The sequence below is a fragment of the Budorcas taxicolor genome, chromosome 16 (genome assembly GCF_023091745.1).
Source record: "Budorcas taxicolor isolate Tak-1 chromosome 16, Takin1.1, whole genome shotgun sequence".
Taxonomy (NCBI): domain Eukaryota; kingdom Metazoa; phylum Chordata; class Mammalia; order Artiodactyla; family Bovidae; genus Budorcas; species Budorcas taxicolor.
Window position 1 is genome coordinate 76651093 of NC_068925.1, and position 21806 is coordinate 76672898.

Consider the following 21806-nt stretch of genomic DNA (forward strand, 5'->3'; position numbering starts at 1 on the left):
CTGTTGCATCCAAAAAGAAGAAGCCAAAGGTAACAGCCTGGATGCAGGAAGATAATGCCTTTCACCATATCAAAACAGTCTCTCAAGTCTTAGGCAGAGCAGCTGCTCAGTAAACCCTGCCGGAGATCCTCCATTTCATTTCCACAAAGAAGGACTTTTGCTGCCCTTCCATTGTTACACAGTTCCCTTTCTGTTGCCAAAATAAATAAATAAAGAAAAGCCAGTAAGGAGAAAAAAAATAATTGTAGGAGGTGGTTAGGTTGGGATGGGGAGTAGAAATACAAATCTTGTTCTGGAGACAGTAGAAATTTCCCAGTTACAATTGTACTCTATAAGAAGAACCAAACTGGCTGTTGGCGGGAAAATGAAACACATTCCTGAACCCAGATGATACCCTGTACAGATGTCGACACATCACTTTCAAAATGAATAAATTATCAATGTTGATGACACAGAAAACATACATATTAAAAAACAGAAGCCGTGGACCTTAATTAATATTGATTTCTACATTAATATTGACTCCAATGAAACTGTAAATTAGGTGAGCTACCTTTAAGACCTTTCTAGACGCCAGACACTGTGCTAAGTGCTTTAAATGCATCCCACTGTTAACTTTAATATCACACAGTGAGGAAGGCATTCAATCATTATACATGTATGTAAAGAAGCTTACATAAATTACCTAAGTTTACAGACCTGTTTATATCTGTGGACTATGACCTGTAATTTTAGATTCACTAAGTATAATAGCAAAAATGGCTATAAATGCACTCTTCCTCCTTTTATTACTAAAAGTTCTAGTGAGTGTAAATCACCAGACATTTAAAGGATTTTAAAACATCACAAGGAATTTAAAGGATATTGACAAATATAAGCAGGACTTTATGAAACCTGAGGCACTGGAAGTTGTAGACACCGTAGTGGTAGCAATTGCTTCTGGAAAACAAACAAACAAAAAATATATATAAACTCACTTAATTACTTGGGATTTATTGCTTTCTACTAATATTTACTTATTTGAATTATGCTTTTCATACTTATTTAGGTAAAAATGCACATGTTTTAATTTGGGCTTCCCTGGTGGCTCAGATGGTAAAGAATCTGCTTGTAATGCAAACCTAGGTTCAATCCCTGAATCAGAAAGATCCCCTGGAGAAGGGAATGGCAACCCACTCCTGTATTCTTACTTGGAGTATACCATGGACAGAGGAGCCTGGTGGGCCACAGTCTATTATGGGGTTGCAAAAAGTTGGACACAACTGAGCTACTAACACTTTAACTTACACTAAAAAATGTTTGCGATCCATTTTACAGGTAAAGATGTTGAACAAGAGAAATTTATGTATCTGGGTGATGTATGCAACATGCTAAGAGTCTATAAAAGGAAAATCAAAACAAGTTTCTTTGTGAATTAGAAGTCAAACGTGACATGGAAATGAGTGTAAGACAGACATAAGTACTAAAACTGTTCCTTTCCAATTGCTCTATATCATTGAAATCTATTGTGGAAAAAATGAAATCTTTTAAAAAAGAAAAAGGAAACAGACACCTTCATACCTTTAGTAGTACACTTTGGTAGCTCGGGCTCCCAAGTCCCGTTTGCACTGCAGACAACTGTGCTACTCCCGTGAAGGTAAAAACCATCATGACACTGAAATACAACTTCCACATTGTAGTAATATTTTCCTCTAAATCCTGATACTATTGATCCATGTTTGACGATTGGATAGTCACATTTGACCACTGAAAAGTGGAGAAATTCCATAATTACTGAAAGCCTGCTTTCATATAAGACCAAATATCTAGTGCAAATAATAACTTCCAGTTGAAAGGGAGAAATGAGGAATGAAAGGCAAGATGTTAACTGAAAAAAAGTAAATAAAACAACACAAGACTCTGTGCATTGGAATTCCAGGGAAACAGGTGTAGAGAAATCTAATAATGTTTTTCTACCAAAACAGTCTATCATAATATTTTTTGGCTTTCCTACATTTTTTTTTCCAGTACTGACATGTATTGAGAAAGGTCTGACTATCAGATACAAACTCAGGGTAAGTTCAAAAATGACTTTTGATGCTCTTTAGCTCTAGGATTTTTTTCAGGTCATGCCGACACTAATTACAGTACCATGTTCTTTTAGAAAGATAGTAAACACGTTTTTGAGAAGGTAATACTTGAGTACAAATTTAAAAGTTGAAAAGAAGCTAGCCATTAAAAAAAAAAAAAAAGGAAATAGTTCTCAGGTGGCAAAAACATACAGGAACTGGGATGTTCAAGAAAATCAAGGGTCAGTAGAGTTAGGGCAGTGTTTCCCAAACATTTTGGATTGTAAACCCAGAGATCAACATGTTTTAAGTTTTAAAACAAATTTTAAGTGTTAAACCAGTATGCAAACACATATGCCTGAGATAATGCTAGAAGTTAATATTTAGCACTCACAACAGAGTACTTGGGTATATTCCATTCTCCTCTACCTCTCCAGAAGTAAATTAAAGGTCAGGGCCTTCTAGACTGACTTCAGATCTACTAATGGGTTTTGCAGAATTTGGAAACAAATCTGAAAAAACACTGGGCAGGGAAGTGACTTCAAGAGAACACTTTATGAGATTAATCTGAGCAACAGACAAGGGCCAGAAATATAGCCTTTTAAGCCAGAAAGATGTTTTCTCCTTTCCTGTGGATCTGAATTTTCATTAGGTATAATTTTTGTTCAGCCAGGAGAACTTATCGATTCTTTTAGTTCAGGTTGTCTAATGACAAATTATTAGCTCTTCTTTATCTGAAATGGTTTTCATTTATTTCAGTTTCAGTTTTGAAAGATTTCTCCTTGAGGGGGAATTCTAGGATATTCTTTCAGCACATGAGCGGAAGTTATTGTCTTCTCTTCTCCACAGTTCCTTGAGAGAAGTCGGCTGTTACTCTTTCTTTGAAGTGAGGAAGGAAGAATGTAACATGCTCTTCTCCTCTCTTACTGGCAGCTTTTTCTTTTGTTTTTAGTCTAATGGGGATTATTTGGTAAATTTTTAGAATTTATTTATCCTGCTAGGGTCAGTGAATTCCCTGGGGGTGGATCTCTGGGGTGGATGTTGTGGCTCAAATTCAAATAATACAGAATAAATTAAACAGAGAATAAAAAATAAATAGAGAACAAACTTATGGGTACCAGAGGGAAAACAGGGGTGGGACGAGTTGGGAGATTGGGATTGACATATATACTCTACTATGCGTACAATAGATAACTAATGAGAAACTACTGTATAACAAAGGGAACTCTGCTCAATGCTCTGGGTGATGTAAATGGGAAGAATACCTGAAAAATAGTGGATATATATGTGTGTGTGTATATATCTACATATATATTCTGCTGCCGCTACTGCTAAGTCGCTTCAGTCATGTCTGACGCTGTGCGACCCCATAGACAGCAGCCCACTAGGCTCCTCTGTCTCTGGGATTCTCCAGGCAAGAATACTGGAGTGGGTTGCCATTTCCTTCTCCAATGCATGAAAGTGGAAAGCGAAAGTGAAGTCGCTCCGAGTCGTACCCGACTCTTAGCAACCCCATGGACGGCAGCCTACCAGGCTCCTCCGTCCATGGGATTTTCCAGGCAAGAGTGCTGGAGTGGGGTGCCATTGCCTTCTCTGCTATATATACACACACACACACACATATATATACATCTGATTCACATTGCCATACAGTAGAAACTCACACAACATTGTAAAGCAACTATACTCCAATATAAAACAGACGAATAAGCGTCTATACTGTACTTTTTCTATGACACTCCAATTACATGTACGTTTAGTGCTTGCTACTCTTCCACAGGTGTATAAATTTCTCTCTCTCTCATGTAATATTTCTTTTGAAATCAGGTTTCATTTGTATTGTATTGATTTCAGGTTCACTGATGTTTTCTCTGTTGTGCAACACTGCTGATACTTGTGCTAATGATTTTCTTTAAGTTAGGTTTCCATTCAGTTCAGTTGCTGAGTCGTGTGCAACTCTTTGTGACTCCTTAGACTGCAGCATGCCATACTTCCCTGTCCATCACCAAATCCCAGAGCTTACTCAAACTAACACATGTCCATTGAGTCAGTGATGCCATCCAACCATCTCATCCTCTGTCATCCCCTTCTCCTCCCACCTTCAATCTTTCCCAGCATCAGGGTCTTTTCCAATGAGTCAGTTCTTCGCATCCGGTGGCCAAAATATTGGAGTTTCAGCTTCAGCATCAGTCTTTCCAATGAATATTCAGGACTAATTTCCTTTAGGATGGACTGGTTGGATCTCCTTGCAGTCCAAGGGACTCTCAAGAATCTTCTCCAACACCACAGTTCAAGAGCATCAATTTTTCTGTGCTCAGTCTTCTTTATAGTCCAACTCTCACATCCATACATGACTACTGAAAAAACCATAGCTTTGACTAGATGGACCTTTGTTGGCAAAGTAATGTCTCTGCTTTTTAATATGTTGTCTAGGTTGGTCATAGCTTTTCTTCCAAGGAGCAAGCCTCTTAAATTCATGGCTGCAGTCACCATGGGCAATGATTTTGGAGCCCTCCCAAAATAAATTCTCTCACTGTTTCCATTGTTTCCTCATCTATTTGCTATAAAGTGATGGGGCCAGATGACATGATCTTAGTTTTCTGAATGTTGAGTTTTAACTGTATTACATACAGTTAAACAGTAAAAGTGTACACCTGCTTGCTGTTTAATACATGCAAATAATCATGTATTACCAACACAATAAAGACATAGAAAGTTTCCATACCCACCCCCCAAATGTCCTCATGCCACTTTGTAAACAATGCCTACCAATAACTCTGCCTTCCTCAACCAGCCTACCAGTAATCAATTTTCAAACCCTATAGTGTTGTTTGGTCACCAGGTGCCCAATATGCTACTGGAGAAAAGCAGAAATATCTCCAGAAGGAATGAAGAGGCTGAGGCAAAGCAGAAATAATGCCCGGTAGTGGATGTGACTGGTGCTGAAAGTAAAGTCCGATGCTGTAAGAACAATACTGCATAGGAACCTGGAATGTTAGGTCCATGATCAAGGTAAATTGGAAGTGGTCAAACAGGAGATGGCACGAGTGAACATTGACAATTTAGGAATCAGTGAACTAAAATGGACTGGAATGGGTGAATTTAATTCAGAAGAACATTATATCTACCACTGTGGGCAAGAATCTCTTAGAAGAAATGGAGTAGTCCTCATAGTCAACAAAAGAGTCTGAAATGCAGTACCTGGGTGAAAGGACAGAATGATCTCTGTTCATTTCCAAGGCAAACCATTCAATATCACAGTAATCCAAGTCTATGTCCCAACCACTAATGCTGAAGAAGCTGAAGTTGAATGGTTCTGTGACGACCTATAAGACCTTCTAGAACTAACACCAAAAAAAGATATGTCTTTTCCATCACAGGGGACTGGAATGCAAAAGTAGGCAGTCAAGAGATACCTGGAGTAACAGGCAAGCTTGGGCTTGGAGTACAGAATGAAGCAGGGCAAAGTCTAACAGAGTTTGGCCAAGAGAATGCACTGGTCACAGCAAACACCCTCTTCCAACAACACAAGAGACGACTCTACACATGGACATCACCAGACAGTCAATACTCATTGATTATATTATTTGCAGCCAAAGATGGAGAAGCTCTGTACAGTCAGTAAAAAAAAAAAAAAAAAAAAAAAAGACCAGGAGCTGACTGTGGCTCAGGTCATGAACTCCTTATTGCCAAATTCAGACTTAAATTGAAGAAAGCAGGGAAAACCAGTAGGTCATTAAGGTACGACCTAAATCAAATACCTTATGATTATACAGTGGAAGTGACAAATAGATTCAAGGAATCACATTTGATAGACAGAGTATCTGAGTAACTATGGTTTGTGACATTGTACAGGAGGTGGTGATCAAAACCATCCCCAAGGAAAAGAAATGCAAAGAGGCAAATGGCTGTCTGAGGAGGCCTTACAAATATCTGAGAAAAGAAGAAAAGTGAAAGGCAAAGGAGAAAAGAAAAGATGTACCCATCTGAATGCAGAGTTCCAAAGACTAGCAAGGAGAGATAAGAAAGCCTTCCTCAGTGATCAATGCAAAGAAATAGAAGAAAACAATAAAATGGTAAAGACTAGAGATCTCTTTAAGAAAATTAGAGACACCAAGGGAACATTTCATGCAAAGATGGGCTCGATAAAGGACAGAAATGGTATGCACCTAACAGAAGCAGAAGATATTAAGAAGAGGTGGCAAGAATACACAGAAGACCTGTACTAAAAAGATCTTAATGACCCAGATAATCATGATGGTGTGATCACTCCCCTAGAGCCAGACATCCTGGAGTGTGAAGTCAAGTGGGCTTTAGGAAGCATCACTACAAACAAAGCTTGTGGAGGTGATGGAATTCCAGTTGAGCTATTTCAAATCCTGAAAGATGTTGCTGTTAAGTGCGGCACTCAATATGCCAACAAATTTGGGAAACTCAGCAGTGGCCACAGGACTGGAAAAGGTCAGTTTTCATTCCCAAAGAAGGGAAATGCCAAATGTTCAAATTAATGCACAATTGCACTCATTTCACAGGCTAGCAAAGTAATGCTCGCTATTCTCCAAACGAGCCTTCAACAGTACATGAACCGAGAACTTCCCGATGTTCAAGCTGGATTTAGAAAAGGCAAATGAAACAGTGATCAAATTGCCAAGATCCATTGGATCATTGAAAAAGGACAAGAGTTCCAGAAAAACATCTCCTTCTGCTTTGTTGTCTACACCAAAGCCTTTGACTGTGTGGATCACAACAAACTGTGAAAAATTCTTAAAGAGATGGGAATACCAGACCACCTTACCTGCCTCCTGATAAGCCTGTATGCAGGTCAAAGAGGAACAGTTAGAACTGGACATGGACCAACAGACTGGTTCCAAATAGGAAAAGGAGAGCATCAAGGCTGTATATTGTCAACCTGCTTATTTAACTTATATGCAGAGTACATCATGAGAAATTCTGAGCTGAATGAAGCACAAGCTGCAATCAAGATTGCTGGGAGAACTATCAATAACCTCAGATATCCAGATGACACCACCCTTAAGGCAGAAAGTAAAGAGGAACCCAAAAGCCTCTTTGATGAAGGTGAAAGAGAAGAATGAAAAAAATGGCTTAAAACTCAACAGTTATAAAATGAACATCATGCCATCCGGTCCCATCGCTTCACGGCAAATAGATGGGGAAACAGTGGAAACAGTGATGGGATTTATCTTCTTGGGCTCCAAAATCATTGCAGATGGTGACTGCAGCCATGAAAATAAAAGATGCTCCTCCTTGGAAGAAAGCTATGACACACCTAGACCACGTATTAAAAAGCAGAGACACTGCTTTGCCAACAAAGGTCCGTCTAGTCAAAGGTATGGTTTTTCCAATAGTCATATATGGATGTGAGAGCTGGACCATAAAGAAGGCTGAGCACCAAAGAATTATGCTTTCAAACTGTATGGTGTTGGAATAGACTCTTGAGAGTCCTTTGGACAGCAAAGAGATCAAACCAATCATCCTGAAGAACTCAGTCTTGAATATTCATTAAAAGGACTGATGCTGAAGCTGAAGCTCAATACTTTGGCCACCTGATGCAAAGCGCCAGCTCATTGGAAACAACCCTGATGCTCAGAAAGATTTCAATCGGCAAGCCGAATAGGGGATGGACAACAGAGGACAAGATGATCGAATAGCGTCACTGACTCAATGGACATGAGTTTCAGCAAGCTCCAGAAGATGGTGAAGGACAGGGAAGCCTAGCGTGCTGCAGTCCATGGGGTCTCATAGAGTTGGACAAAACTGAGTGACTACAATAGAGTCGCTTTTCCAGAATGTCATACGGAATCACATCCTCTGAGTTTGACTTACTTAGGACAATGCATTTGAGATTCATTCCTGTTGTCTGAATTAAAAGCTCATCATCCTTTGCTTGAGAGTATTATTACTATCTGTATGTACAAATGATGTTCCTCCATTTACCAGTTCAAGGACATAAGAGTTGTTTCCAGTATAGGTTGATTATGACTAAGGATACTATGAATATTCTCATGCAGATTTTAAGTGTACATGTTTTTATTTGACCCTGGGTAGCTGAATTGTACCTTAAGTGTATGTTTAATTGTATGAGAAGTTGCTCAATTGTGTTCGAAATGCATACACCACTTGCATTCTCATCAGCAGTGTTATCAGAGTCCCAAATATAACATATTCTCACCAAAACACGGAATTGTTAATTTTTTCTTTTTAATTTCATGCATTCTAATAAGTTCTTAGTGGTTTCTCACCATGGTTTTAAACTACATTTCTGTTATCACTAATGATATTTAGCAATGTTTCATGTACTTTTTTTAACATCCACATTCTTCTTCGGTGGGAAAAATTTTATCCAAATGTTACCCTTTTTTGGTAAACTGGGCCGCTTTCTTCTTATTGTGCCTTTAGAGTTCTTTATGCATCATAGCTAGAAGTCCATTCAGAAATGTTCCTGACAAATATTTTCTCCCAATCTATGACAAGTTTTTTCTTTCTTCAAACAGTGTGTTTGAGAGAAGTTCTCAGTTTTTAAGAAATCCAGTCTTTTTTTTTTTTTCTTTAAAGAATAATGCTTTTAAGGTTTTTGAAGAAATCTCTGCTAACTCACAAATATTTTCTGTTTTCTCATAAGTCTCACAGTTTGGGTTTTACATTTGAATCTGTGGTCCAACACCTCTTCCAGCCATGATAGTATGAAACTACAAATCAACCACCAGAAGAAAAATGGCCCAAAACACATGGAGATCAAAAGGAACACGTTACTAAACGATCAGTAGTTGACTGAAGAAATTAAAAAGGAAATAAAAGATATCCTAAGACTAATGAAAATAGAGACAATCCATTCCAAATCTATGTAACACAGGAAAAACAGTTCTAAGACAGAAGTTTGTAGCCATACAGGCCTACCTTAAGAACAAGAATAATCTCAAGTAAACGATCTAAATTTACACCTATATACAAAAAATAGAACAACCCTCTCTGCAAGTGTGTGGAAGGTTAAAATAATAAAGAAAAGAGTGGAAATAAATGAAACTGAGACTGAAAATCAATGAAAATAAGAGCTGGCTCATTGAAAAGATAAAATTGACAAACATATAGCCATACTCATCAAGAAACAAAAGAAAGTATCCAAATAAATAAAAAATAAAAGGTTACTATCAATACTACAGAAGTACAAATGATCATAAGAGAATACTATGAATAATTATATATCCAAAATTGGAAAACCTGGAATAAGTGGATAAATTTCTAAAAAAGATATTATCTGCCAATGCTGAGTCAAGAAGAAATAGAAAATGCTGCTGCTGCTGCTGCTGTTGCTGCTAAGTTGCTTCAGTCATGTCCGACTCTGTGCGACCCCATCGACGGCAGCCCACCAGTCTCCCCCGTCCCTGGAATTCTCCAGGCAAGAACACTGGAGTGGGTTCCCATTTCCTTCTCCAACGCATGAAAGTGAAATGTGAAACTGAAGTCCCTCAGTCGTGTCTGACTCTGTGCAACCCCATGGACTGCAGCCTACCAAGCTCCTCCATCCATGGGATTTTCCAGGCAAGAGTACTGGAGTGGGATGCCATTGCCTTCTCCAAATAGAAAATGGGGATAGAGTAATTACTAGTAATGAAATTGAATTAGTAAATAATTTCCAGCAAACAAAATCTAGGACTCCATGGGTTCGTAGATGAATTCTATTACACATTTAAAGAATAGTTAAATTTTGCTTCAAAAGATACTGTATAGGAATAAACAAAATGAGCCATAGACTGAGGAAAATAGAACTACCATATGATCCAGCAATTTTACTTCTGGGTATTAACCCAAAGAAGACAAAACACTAATTTGAAAAGATTTGGGCAGCCCTTTTTTTATTATAGCATTTTTTTTTTTTGCAATACCTAAGAACCTAAGATATGAAAGCAACCTACATGTCCTGATAGAATAATGAATAAAGAAGGTATGGTACATATAAAATGGAATATTACCTAGTCATAAAAAGAATGAAATCTTGCCACTTGAAACAGCATTGATGGACATAGTGGGAATTACGCAATGTGATATAAGTCAGTCAGAGAAACACTGTGTGATTTCAGTTATATGTGGGATCTACAAAATAAAAAAACTAAACTAATAAAATGAAAAGGAAACAGATTCATGAATACAGAGAACTAGTGATTGGCAGAGAGGAGGTGGCTGGAAAGATGAGGAAAACAAGTGGATTAAAACGCAAAATCTTCTAGTTATACAATAACTTAAGTCATGAGGTTATGATACACAGACTAGACAATACAGTCGACAATTCTGTACTCACTTTAAATGGTGACAGATGGGAGCTAGACATCATGGTGATCATCTCGTTATGTAAGTAAACGTGGAATCATTATGCCGTACACCTGGCTTTTGCATCAGGGCAATGCTGTCCTTGAAATGAACTGTGAAAGATTCTCTCCTCTTGTATTTTTTTAAGGCTTTGTGTTTGCGTGTGTGTGTGCACGCTGAGTCATTTCAGCCGTGTCCAATTCTTTGCGACCCTATGGACTATAGCCCCTCAGGCTCCTCTGTCCATAGGATCCTCCAGGCAAGAATACTAAAGTGAGTTGCCATGCCCTCCTCAAGGGGATCTTCCCAACCCAGGGATGGAACCCATGGCCCCTGACACTTCTGCATTGCAGGCGGATTCTTTACTGCTGAGCCACTGGGAAGGCCCAGTGGCTTTGTGTAAAACTGCCATGATTTATTGCTTAAATGTTTGGTAGAGTTCACCAGTAAAGATGCATGGTTTGCAGTACTCTTTGTGAGAAGGTTTAAGTTGTCAAATTTATAGGCATACAGTGGTTTGTTTTTTTCTTTATTATTCTTTAAACATCTATAGGATATTTTATGATCTCTTTTTCAATCTTTTTATCTTTGTTTTCCTGTCAGACTGTCTATGGATTTATCTCTTTTCTCTATATTCTCCAAAAACCAGGCTGATTTCTTTGATTATCTCTGTTTTGTTTCTCTTTTCAATTTCATGGCTCTCCAATTTTATTATTTCCTTTTGTTTTCTTGTTTTAGATTTAATTTGCTCTTCTTTTTAAATTTCTAATGGTAGAAGCATAGATGACTGATTTGACTTTTCTGTTTTTCCAACATAAGTATTTCACGTTATACACATCCTCTGAGCAAAACTTTTACAAAACTTTTCCTGTATCCCACAAATTTTTGTATATTAATATGCTGTTCATTTTTAATCAATTAAAAACAGTTTCTGTTTCCCTTGTGACTGCTTCTTTGACTCATGGGTTACTTAAAAGTGTCTTGCACACTTTTCAAGTATTTGGTTTGATTTCTACAATCATCCCATTGTGATCAGGTTGATGTACTGGTACTAGTTTCAATATTTGGAAATAAATATGTTAAAAATATTACCTAAAAATGATATTACAGAATGTCCCATTGTACACTGGGAGAAGATAAATATTTCGCTATCATTCAGTGGATCCTTCGTCAAGAGTCACATTCCCTCCAGTGTCTCCCCACTTTTAGTTAACGTGAAGTTGTTAAAATAAGCTTTGTCCAGAGTTTAACAATCTTATCAGTGAGAAGGTTAGTCTTTTAATGTTCTGGTAGCCCGAACTCTCAGAGGTCTTATACTACAAGATAAAACTTTCTTCTTTCTTAAGCCATGGTGTGTTGAGTTTTCTGATGCTTGCAAACAAACAACAACAACAACAACAACAAAATCCAAAAGTTCTAGCTCGTGCATATCCACAGTAGTGCATGATGTGTGAGCTGACACGCCAAGAACATGCTGAGTGACTGGTGGAGGACTCTACAATTAGAACTTTTTAAATTTGATTTGAGCAATAGTAAATTAAATTAGAGGTCAATTTAGCAGGAGGAGCAATTACACGGGAATCTTTTGTTTTCTTGTAGATAAAAATATTTTTGAAGTGTTTCCACAGTATTTAGATTCAGGAGGAAATACATGGAAATATTATTACCTTTACACTCTGGTGGGTCACTGCTCCATCTGTTATGATCAACACAAATAAGGGTGTTTTCTCCAATAAGAGAATATTCATCTGGTCCATTTGAAGGATTACACCTATATATTACTACTTCACTGTATTGATATACTTCCTTATAATGGGTGAATCTTCCATTTGTTATATTTCCAGGTGTTGTACACAGAATTACTTAAAAAGGGAGGAAAAAGGACATGAAGTAAAAGTAAAATATTAAGACAGCATTAGCAAAGTCCTATGGATTGCCTTCATATAATTCATTAACATATGATTAATATACTCCACTTGTGAATTCGATATCCGTTTAAAAGAAAGCCTCTATGTGAATATGTATCATCCCAAAATCAAGCCATTAATGTGGAAAAAAACTTATTTTCTGAAATATGAAACACATATTTATCTGCAAGGCCATGCTAAGTTTTGCTCTTATCATCATGAAAGATGCTGACAATTTAATGCTAAAATATACTTGTGATTAAAAAGGTAACTCAGTGCCAGCTGAAAAATACTTTATGATTTATAAATATCTCCATTCACAAATTGGTTGTTCACATTAATATTGAGTATCACTGTCATTTTTCACTTTCATCCTGATGATGTATGGTTGAATTTTTCACATCCAGCTGTCTGATTTTCCAGTAGACTAGATCGAAATGTGTTCCTTTAAACCAGATATTGAAGTAACTTGCAAAAATATAAAACAATGATACAATTCCCACTATTTGTTTTGGAAAATTTTGACTTTTCATAAAAATATGTTGCATATATTTATATGTATTGCAGCTAACACTTCTTAAAAATGAGTTAATAATTATTTTTAAAACTTTTCATTTTTAATTGCAATATAATAAATATCAAGAGACATAACCCATATGAAGAGAAGTTCTTTGGTGTCTATGTTAATTTAAAAGCATAAAAAGGTCATAAAGTTGGAGAACTGCTGCTCTATATTCTAAACAGAAGACATACTTACTTTCACAAATTGGGAGATTATCACTCCAGTTCATATTATCTCCAGAGATTTCACAATATATAATTTTTGCTCCAATCAGATAAAAACTAAATGAGAGAAAAAAGTTAGCATGTCCTTTAAGCTATTACAAGATGTATATAATAATCAAAAATGTTTTATATGATGGTTTTTCTGTACTATAGTAATTTGAGTGAGAAAATTTCTTAATATAATGGATGTCCTAAATCTGCAACTCAATCAAACAAAGAGTTTCTGCATGTGGACCCACTTTGGCCTACAGTAAAATGTGTAAATTACTGTCACGCTGGTCAGTGTAGCCCCTCTGCTCCCTCTGGCAAGTGTATTACACGCTGACTTCTACTGTTTGCTCACACCATTTTGCTCAGTAAGGACTGAGCAGAGAGATCAGGGCCCTAGAATTTGCCTGCCTGGATTCAAGTTCCAGCTCCATGACTTCCTTGAGCTTGGGAAATCCCTTGCTGCTGCTGCTGCTAAGTCGCTTCAGTCATGTCTGACTCTGTGTGACCCCATGGACAGCAGCCCACCAGGCCCCTCGGTCCACGGGATTCTCTAGGCAAGAATACTGGAGTGGGTTGCCATTTCCTTCTCCGGGAAATCCCTTAATGCTTCCTTAATGCTTCCCCTACATAACTCATGGGATTGTTCTGAGGATTGGATGGGTTAGTCTCTGGCACATAGTGAGTACTAGGTAAATTTTAACTTTTATTAATATTTTTTTAGATCAGAATACACACCCACCTTATTTTATCGCTCTTAACATTTTGAGATTTTAACAAACTGAAGGTGTATGGCAACCCTGCATCGAACAAGTTCATTTGTGCCATTTTCCTAACAAGGTTTGCTCACATTCATTTCTCTTGTCACATTTTGATAAATATCACTTATTTCAAGCTTATTGCTACTATTATATCTGTTGTGGTCATCTGTGATCAACACTATTTAATGTTACTACTATGACTCACTGAAGGTTCAGATTAGGACCATTCCCCTCTCCAGGGGATCTTCCCAACCCAGAGATTGAACCTGGGTCTCCCACATTGCAGGCAGATTCTTTACCATCTGAGTCACTAGGGAAGCCCTAACAATTTTTGGCAATATGCCATTTAAAAATTAAGGGATGTACATTTTTTAGACATAATTCCATTACAGACTTAGTAGACTAAGGTATAGTGTTCAGTTTACTTCAGTTCAGTTCAGTTCAGTTCAGTTCAGTCGCTCAGTCGTGTCCGACTCTTTGCGACCCCGTGAATCGCAGCACGCCAGGCCTTCCTGTCCATCACCAACTCCCGGAGTTCACTCAGACTCATGTCCATCGAGTCAGTGATGCCATCCAGCCATCTCATCCTCTGTCGTCCCCTTCTCCTCCTGCCCCCAGTCCCTCCCAGCATCAGAGTCTTTTCCAATGAGTCAACTCTTCGCATGAGGTGGCCAAAGTACTGGAGTTTCAGCTTCAGCATCATTCCTTCCAAAGAAATCCCAGGGCTGATCTCCTTCAGAATGGACTGGTTGGATCTCCTTGCAGTCCAAGAGACTCTCAAGAGTCTTCTCCAACATCACAGTTCAAAAGCATCAGTTCTTCGGCGCTCAGCCTTCTTCACAGTCCAACTCTCACATCCATACATGACCACAGGAAAAACCATGGCCTTGACTAGACGGACCTCTGTTGGCAAAGTAATGTCTCTGCTTTTCAATATGCTATCTAGGTTGGTCATAACTTTCCTTCCAAGGAGTAAGCGTCTTTTAATTTCATGGCTGCAGTCACCATCTGCAGTGATTTTGGAGGCCCCCCCCCCCCAAAATAAAATCTGATACTGTTTCCACTGTTTCCCCATCTATTTCCCCCGAAGTGATGGGACCAGATGCCATGATCTTCGTTTTCTGAACGTTGAGCTTTAAGTGTAAACATATGTAAAAAATTCATTTGACTTGCTCTATTGCAGTGGTCTGGAACTGAACCTGTAATATCTCCGAGGTATGTCTTCACCTTCCTAGGAGTAGCACAGGAATACTCCTACTTGATGAAATCTTCTCTGATGATTTAAATTCACAATATACTCTCCTCTTTCTGGAAGTTCACTGTAATGATTGTGAGTGATTCTACGTATTTGATACTTCTTCTCACTATTATTCTTTGATGCCTCTCTGTATATGCTGTATTTCTCAAGAAGGATACAACCTCTTTAGGAAGAATCTATGTATCAAACTTTTGGCATTCCTCAAGTAACTAGCAGGGTCTCTCTCTATAAATACTCACAGAATGTTCCATTATTTCTAATTGATTAAGTTAAATATACCCTATCTGCTTCCAGCCAACTCTTCTACAAGACTCACTCATTGATTCTAGATTATAATGTTTCTTTCTGGTATGATGGCAATTTAAGAGGCATCGGGAATCTGTATCCCCACCTTGATAACAGTTGCATGGGTAGAATCTGCCTGATGTCACTATTTTGGAACTCTAACTTCTGTTGATGGTTTACAATGTCCAGGTGAAGACTTAGGTAAATTGGCTTATTTTGGCAGAAAACTATCCATTTCAACTCTTACCTTAGCACAGTGGTAGCTACCCATCCTCACCCATAGCAGTGTGGCAGGGTTCTCTGCATGTGTTCCCAGAACAGCTTACAAGTTGCTTGTGGGAGCCAAGGTGTTCAAAAAGGACCCTGTCCTCCAAATATGAGGATCTGTGTTCTTATCACTAATAGCTGCTTCTGATCACAGATAATTAGACAAAGAAACAGGTAGCCATTTTTGACACACCTCCCCCTACTCTTGTAATCCCCTTCTGCCCTGGCTGAAGCAACTTTCAAGGGGCTTAAATATCAAGTGCCCTTTGTTCCCCACTTCGTTAATTTTTCCGCTTAAAGGGGCCAGACGTTAAATGCTAGGACATTCAAAAGCAGTTGCGCACGCAGGAGAATAGGACAGTGGTGATGTATGCCCTGGGGATGGCTCAGGAAAGACCCGAACTTTTCCAGTTTGTACATCAGGCTGATATTCAGCCCAGAGCCATTAATCAACAATTAAAAAAAATAGTCCGCCTTGCATTTGGTGCTTTGCCTGTGGAGTGGCATCACTGAGAACTTCCTTGTGCAAGTTGCCTCAAAATACACTCTTACAAATGATCTCCCATTTAGGGATGCCCATATTTAGGTATGCTCACCTAAATCTTCACGCTGCCAACTGCCATAAGAACAAATGTGGCTGTACCAACAAACTGCCTCCAGAAGGAAGTCAAATAATGCCTCTCCACTGGCGCCTGTTTTGACTTCACAGAGGCCTCCTGCCTACCCCCATGGGTAGGCCCTCAGTAATATTTGAAAAACGAAAACAAAATGACTGGCTTAAGGATGTTTAAAGAACTAAAGGAAGAAATCATGAGGTCAAGAGAATATGTGTGAAACATGGAAATCTCAAATGGGAGGCAGAAGAACTGGAAAGAAACCTCAAGGAACTTCTGGAGTTGAAAAGCACAATAATGGACGTTAAAAATCCATGGGAGGCACATTTGACCAAAAAGAAGAAAGGATCAGAGAACTTGAATACAGGAAAATGGAAATTAGTGTCTCTGAGGAACAGAAAGAGAAAGGACTAAAGAAAAATGAACAGAGCCTAAAAAATCTTTGGAACTGTGGAACACCAACAGATTTAACCAACATACACAATGTAGGACTCTCAGAGACAATGTAGAGAAGATAGCAGAGAGAGAGAACATTTGAAAAAATAATGGCAGAAAATATCCGAATTTGATTAAAGATGTGAATATAAACATGGCAAAATCTCAATGCACCCTAAGATGAACTCAAAGAAATGCATAATGCTCATGCTTTCAAAAGACAAAGACAAAGAGAGAACACTGAAAGTTGCAAGAAAGAGAAAGGATAATCACATAGAGAGGATTCTAAACAAGATCATGAAATTTCTCATTAGGAACTCAGAACCCCAAGACAGTGAGTATATATACTCAAAGTGCTAAAAGAAAAAAAAATACAAAAAACAACTATCGAACAAAAATCCCCTATCCAGAAAAAAACTGTTCTTCTAAAGTTATGGAGAAATTAGGGCCTTTCCAGGAATAAAAACAGACAGAGACTGTGACCACTAGGCCACTGTTGACCCACACCTCCACTGGAGACTCCTGGACATGCACAGACTTCTGGGGAAATGAGGTGTGCATGGTGCTGGCCGTGTTTTGTAACAGAGAATCTGGACATGTCTCAGAGAATTTCTGACCTTTAAAGAATATTTTGGGTTATAGCTGTTGAACATGACAACTGATGTAATGAATACTCATTCTCATGCTCTTCAGTTCAGTTCAGTCACTCAGTCATGTCCAACTCTTTGCGACCCCAAGAACCACAGCACACCAGGCCTCCCTGTCCATCACCAGCTCCTGGAGTTCACCCAAAGCCATGTCCATTGAGTCAGTGATGCCATCCAACCATCTCATCCTCTGTCATCCCCTTCTCCTCCTGCCCTCAATCTTTCCCAGCATCAGGGTCTTTTCAAATGAGTCACCTCTTTGCATCAGGTGGCCAAAGTATTGGAGTTTCAGCTTCAACATCAGTCCTTCCAATGAACACCCAGGACTGATCTCCTTTAGGATGGACTGTTTGGATCTCCTTGCAGTCCAAGGGACTCTCAAGGGTCTTCTCCAACACCACAGTTCAAAAGTATCAATTCTTCAGCGCTCAGACTTCTTTATAGTCCAACTCTCACATCTATACATGACCACTGGAAACACCATAGCCTTGACTGGATGGACCTTTGTTGGCAAAGTAATGTCTCTGCTTTTTAGTATGCTGTCTAGGTTGGTCGTAACTTTCCTTCCAAGGAGTAAGAGTCTTTTAATTTCATGGCTGCAGTCACCATCTGCAGTGATTTTGGAGCCCCCCAAAATAAAGTCTGACACTGTTTCCACTGTTTCCCCATCTATCTGCCATGAAGTGATGGGACCAGATGCCATGATCTTCGTTTTCTGAATGTGGAGCTTTAAGCCAACTTTTTCACTCTCCTCTTTCACTTGCATCAAGAGGCTCTTTAGTTCTTCTTCACTTTCTCCTATAAGGATGGTGTCATCTGCATATCTGAGGTTATTGATATTTCTCCCAGCAATTTTGATTTCAGCTTGTGCTTCTTCCAGCCCAGCATTTCTCATGATGTACTCTGCATAGAAGTTAAATAAGCAGGGTGACAGTATACAGCCTTGATGTACTACTTTTCCTATTTGGAACCAGTCTGTTGTTCCATGTCCAGTTCTAACTGTGGCTTTCTGACCTGCATACAGGTCTCAAGAGGCAGGTCAGGTGGTCTGGTATTCCCATCTCTTTCAGAATTTTCCACAGTTTATTGTGATCCACGTAGTCAAAGGCTTTGGCATAGTCAATAAAGCAGAAATAGATGTTTTTCTGGAACTCTTTTGCTTTTTCCATGACCCAGCGGATATTGGCAATTTGATCTCTGGTTCCTCTGACTTTTCTAAAACCAGCTTGAACATCTGGAAGTTCACAGTTGATGTATTGCTGAAGCCTGGCTTGGAGAATTTTAAGCTTTACTTTACTAACATGTGAGATGAGTGCAATTGTGCGGTAGTTTGAGCATTCTTTGGCATTGCCTTTCTTTGGGATTGGGATGAAAACTGGAAGTATGATTTATATTTGACTCCAAGATGGCAGAGTAGAAGGATGTGCACTCCTCTTCTCCTCTGAGAACTCCAAAATTACAACTCACTGCTGAACAACCATTGACAGGAGAATGTTGGATCCCACCAAAATAAAGAAACCCCACATCCAAGGGCAAAGGAGAAACCTAAGTAAGACAACAGGAGGGGTGAAAACACGTTTAGAATCAAACCCCACAGCTGCCAGAGATGCTCAGAGGGCTCAAACAAACCTTGTGCACATCAGGACCCAGAGACCTCACAGAGACTGAGCCAGAACTGTGTGTGAGTGTCTCCTGTGGAGGTATGGGTTAGCAACGGCCTGCTGCAGGGCTAGGGGCTCTGGGTGCAGCAGACCTGGGTGTGGCATAAGCCCTCTTGGAGGAGGTTGCTATCAACCCCACCATAGAGCCTCCAGAGCTTACACAGGACTGGGGAAACAGGCTCTCGGAGGGCACAAACAAAACCTTGTGCACACAAGACCCAGGAGAAAGGAGCAGTAACCCCACGAGAGACTGACCCAGACTTGCCGTGAGTGTCCAGGAGCCTTTAACAGAAGTGTGGGTCAGCCGTGGCCTGCTGCAGGGCTGAGGGCACTGAGTGCAGCAGTGCATCATGGGACCTTTTGAAGGAGGTTGCCATTATCATTACCTCCACCATAGTTTGGCCTCAGGTCAAACAACAGAGAGGGAACACAGCCCCGCCCATCAACAGAAAATTGGATTAAAAGATTTACTGAGCATGGCCCTGCTCATCAGAACAAGACCCAGTTTCCCCTACAGTCAGTCTCTCCCAGCAGGAAGCTTCCATAAGCCTCTTATCCTTCTCCATCAGAGGGGAGACAGAATGAAAAACCACAGTCACAGAAAACTAACCAATCTGATCACGTGGACCACATTCTTGTCTAATTCAGTGAAACTATGAGCCATGCCATGTAGGACCATCCAAGATGGACGGGTCATGACGGAGAGTTCTGAAAAAACATGGTCCACTGGAGAAGGAAATGGCAAACTACTTCAGTATTCTTGCCTTGAGAACCCCATGAACAGTGTGAAAAGGCAAAAAGATAGGACACTGAAAGATCAACTCCCCAGGTCAGTAGGTGCCCAATATGCTACTGGAGAGCAGTGGAGAAATAACTCCAGAAAGAATGAAGAGATGGAGCCAAAGCAAAAACAACACTCAGTTGTGGATGTGACCAGTGATGGAAGTAAAGTCCAGTGCTGTAAAGAGCAAAACTGCATACAAACCTGCAATGTTAAGTCCATGAATCAAGGCAAACTGGAAGTGGTCAAACAGGAGATGGCAAGAGTGAACATCGACATTTCAGGAATCAGCGAACTAAAATGGACTGGAATGGGTGAATTTAATTTAGATGATCATTATATCTACTACTGTGGGCAAGAATCACTTAGAAGAAATGGAGTAGCCATCACAGTAAACAAACGAGTCTGAAATGCAGTGCATGGATGCAATCTCAGAAAGGACAGAATGATCTCTGTTCATTTACAAGGCAAACCATTCAATATCACAGTAATCCAAGTCTATGTCCCAACCACTAATGCTGAAGAAGCTGAAGTTGACTGGTTCTATGAAGACCTACAAGACCTTCTAGAACTAACATCCAAAAAAGATGTCCTTTTCATTACAGGGGACTGGATGCAAAGGTAGGACGCAAGAGATGCCTGGAGTAACAGGCAAATTTGGCCTTAGAGTACAAAACAAAGCAGGTCAAAGTCTAACAGAGTTTTGCCAAGAGAACGCACTGGTTATGGCAAACACCCTCTTCCTACAACACAAGAGAAGACTCTACACATGGACATCACCAGATAGTCAATACCAAAATCAGATTGATTTTATTCTTTGCAGCCAAAGATGAAGAACCTCTATACAGTCAGCAAAAACAAGACCAGAAGCTGACTGTGGCTCAGATCATGAACTCCTTATTGCCAAATCCAGACCTAATTTGAAGAAAGTAGGGAAAATCACTAGGCCATTCAGGTACGACCTAAATCAAATCCCTTATGATTATACAGTGGAAGTGACAGATAGATTCAAGGGATTAGATCTGATAGACAGAGTGCCTGAAAACTATGGATGGAGGTTCATGACATTGTACAGGAGGCAGGGATCAAGAGCATCTCCAAGAAAAAGAAATGCAAAAAGGCAAAATGATTGTCTGTGGAAGCCTTGCAAGTAGCTGAGAAAAGAAAAGATGCAAAAGGCAAAGGAGAAAAGGAAAGATATAAGCATCTGAATGCAGAGTTCCAAAGAATAGCAAGGAGCGAGAAGAAAGCCTTCCTCAGCAACAATGCAAAGAAATAGAGGAAAACAGTAGAATGGGAAAGACTAGAGATCTTTTTAAGAAAATTAGAGGTACCAAGGGAACATTTCATGCAAAGAAGGGCAAAATAAAGGACAGAAATGGTATGGACCTAATAGACGCAAAGATATTAAGAAGATGTGGCAAGAATACACAGAAGAACTATACAAAAAAGATCTTCATGACCCAGATAACCATGATGGTGTGATCACTCACCTAGAGCCAGGCATCCTGGAATGCAAAGTCAAGTGGGCCTTAGGAAGCATCACTATGAACAAAGCTAGTGGAGGTGATGGAATTCCAGTTGAGCTATTCCAAATCCTAAAAGATGATGCTGTGAAAGTGCTGCACTCAATATGCCAGCAAATTTGGAAAACTCAGCAGTGGCCACAGGACTGGAAAAGGTCAGTTTTCATTTCAATCCCAAAGAAAGGCAATGCCAAAGAATGGTCAGACTACTGCACAATTGCACTCATCTCACATGCCAGCAAAGTTATGCTCAAAATTTTCCAATTCAGACTTCAACAGTACATGAACTGTGAACTTCCATATGTTCAAGTTGGATTTAGAAGAGGCAGAGGAACCAGAGATCAAATTGCCAATGTCTGCTGTATCATGATAAACCTAGAGAGTTCCAGAAAAACATCTACTTCTGCTTTAGTGACTATGGCAAAGCCTTTGACTGTGTGGATCATAACAAACTGGAAAATTCTTAAAGAGATGGGAATACCAGACCACCTGGCCTGCTTCCAGAGAAACCTGTATGCAG

At 39.4% G+C, this 21806-nt stretch overlaps 1 protein-coding gene across 1 annotated transcript in view; it reads right to left on the minus strand.

The window, feature by feature from the left end:
- Nucleotides 1-21806, minus strand: part of LOC128061314 (membrane cofactor protein-like) — a 51022-nt gene that overhangs the window by 12888 nt on the left and 16328 nt on the right. Inside the window, exons 4-6 of the mRNA XM_052653586.1 lie at nt 13035-13120; nt 12038-12232; nt 1561-1746 (exon numbers count right to left, since the gene is read on the minus strand). Of these exons, the coding sequence (XP_052509546.1) occupies nt 1561-1746; nt 12038-12232; nt 13035-13120 (467 nt within the window). The remainder of the gene's footprint in view (nt 1-1560; nt 1747-12037; nt 12233-13034; nt 13121-21806) is intronic.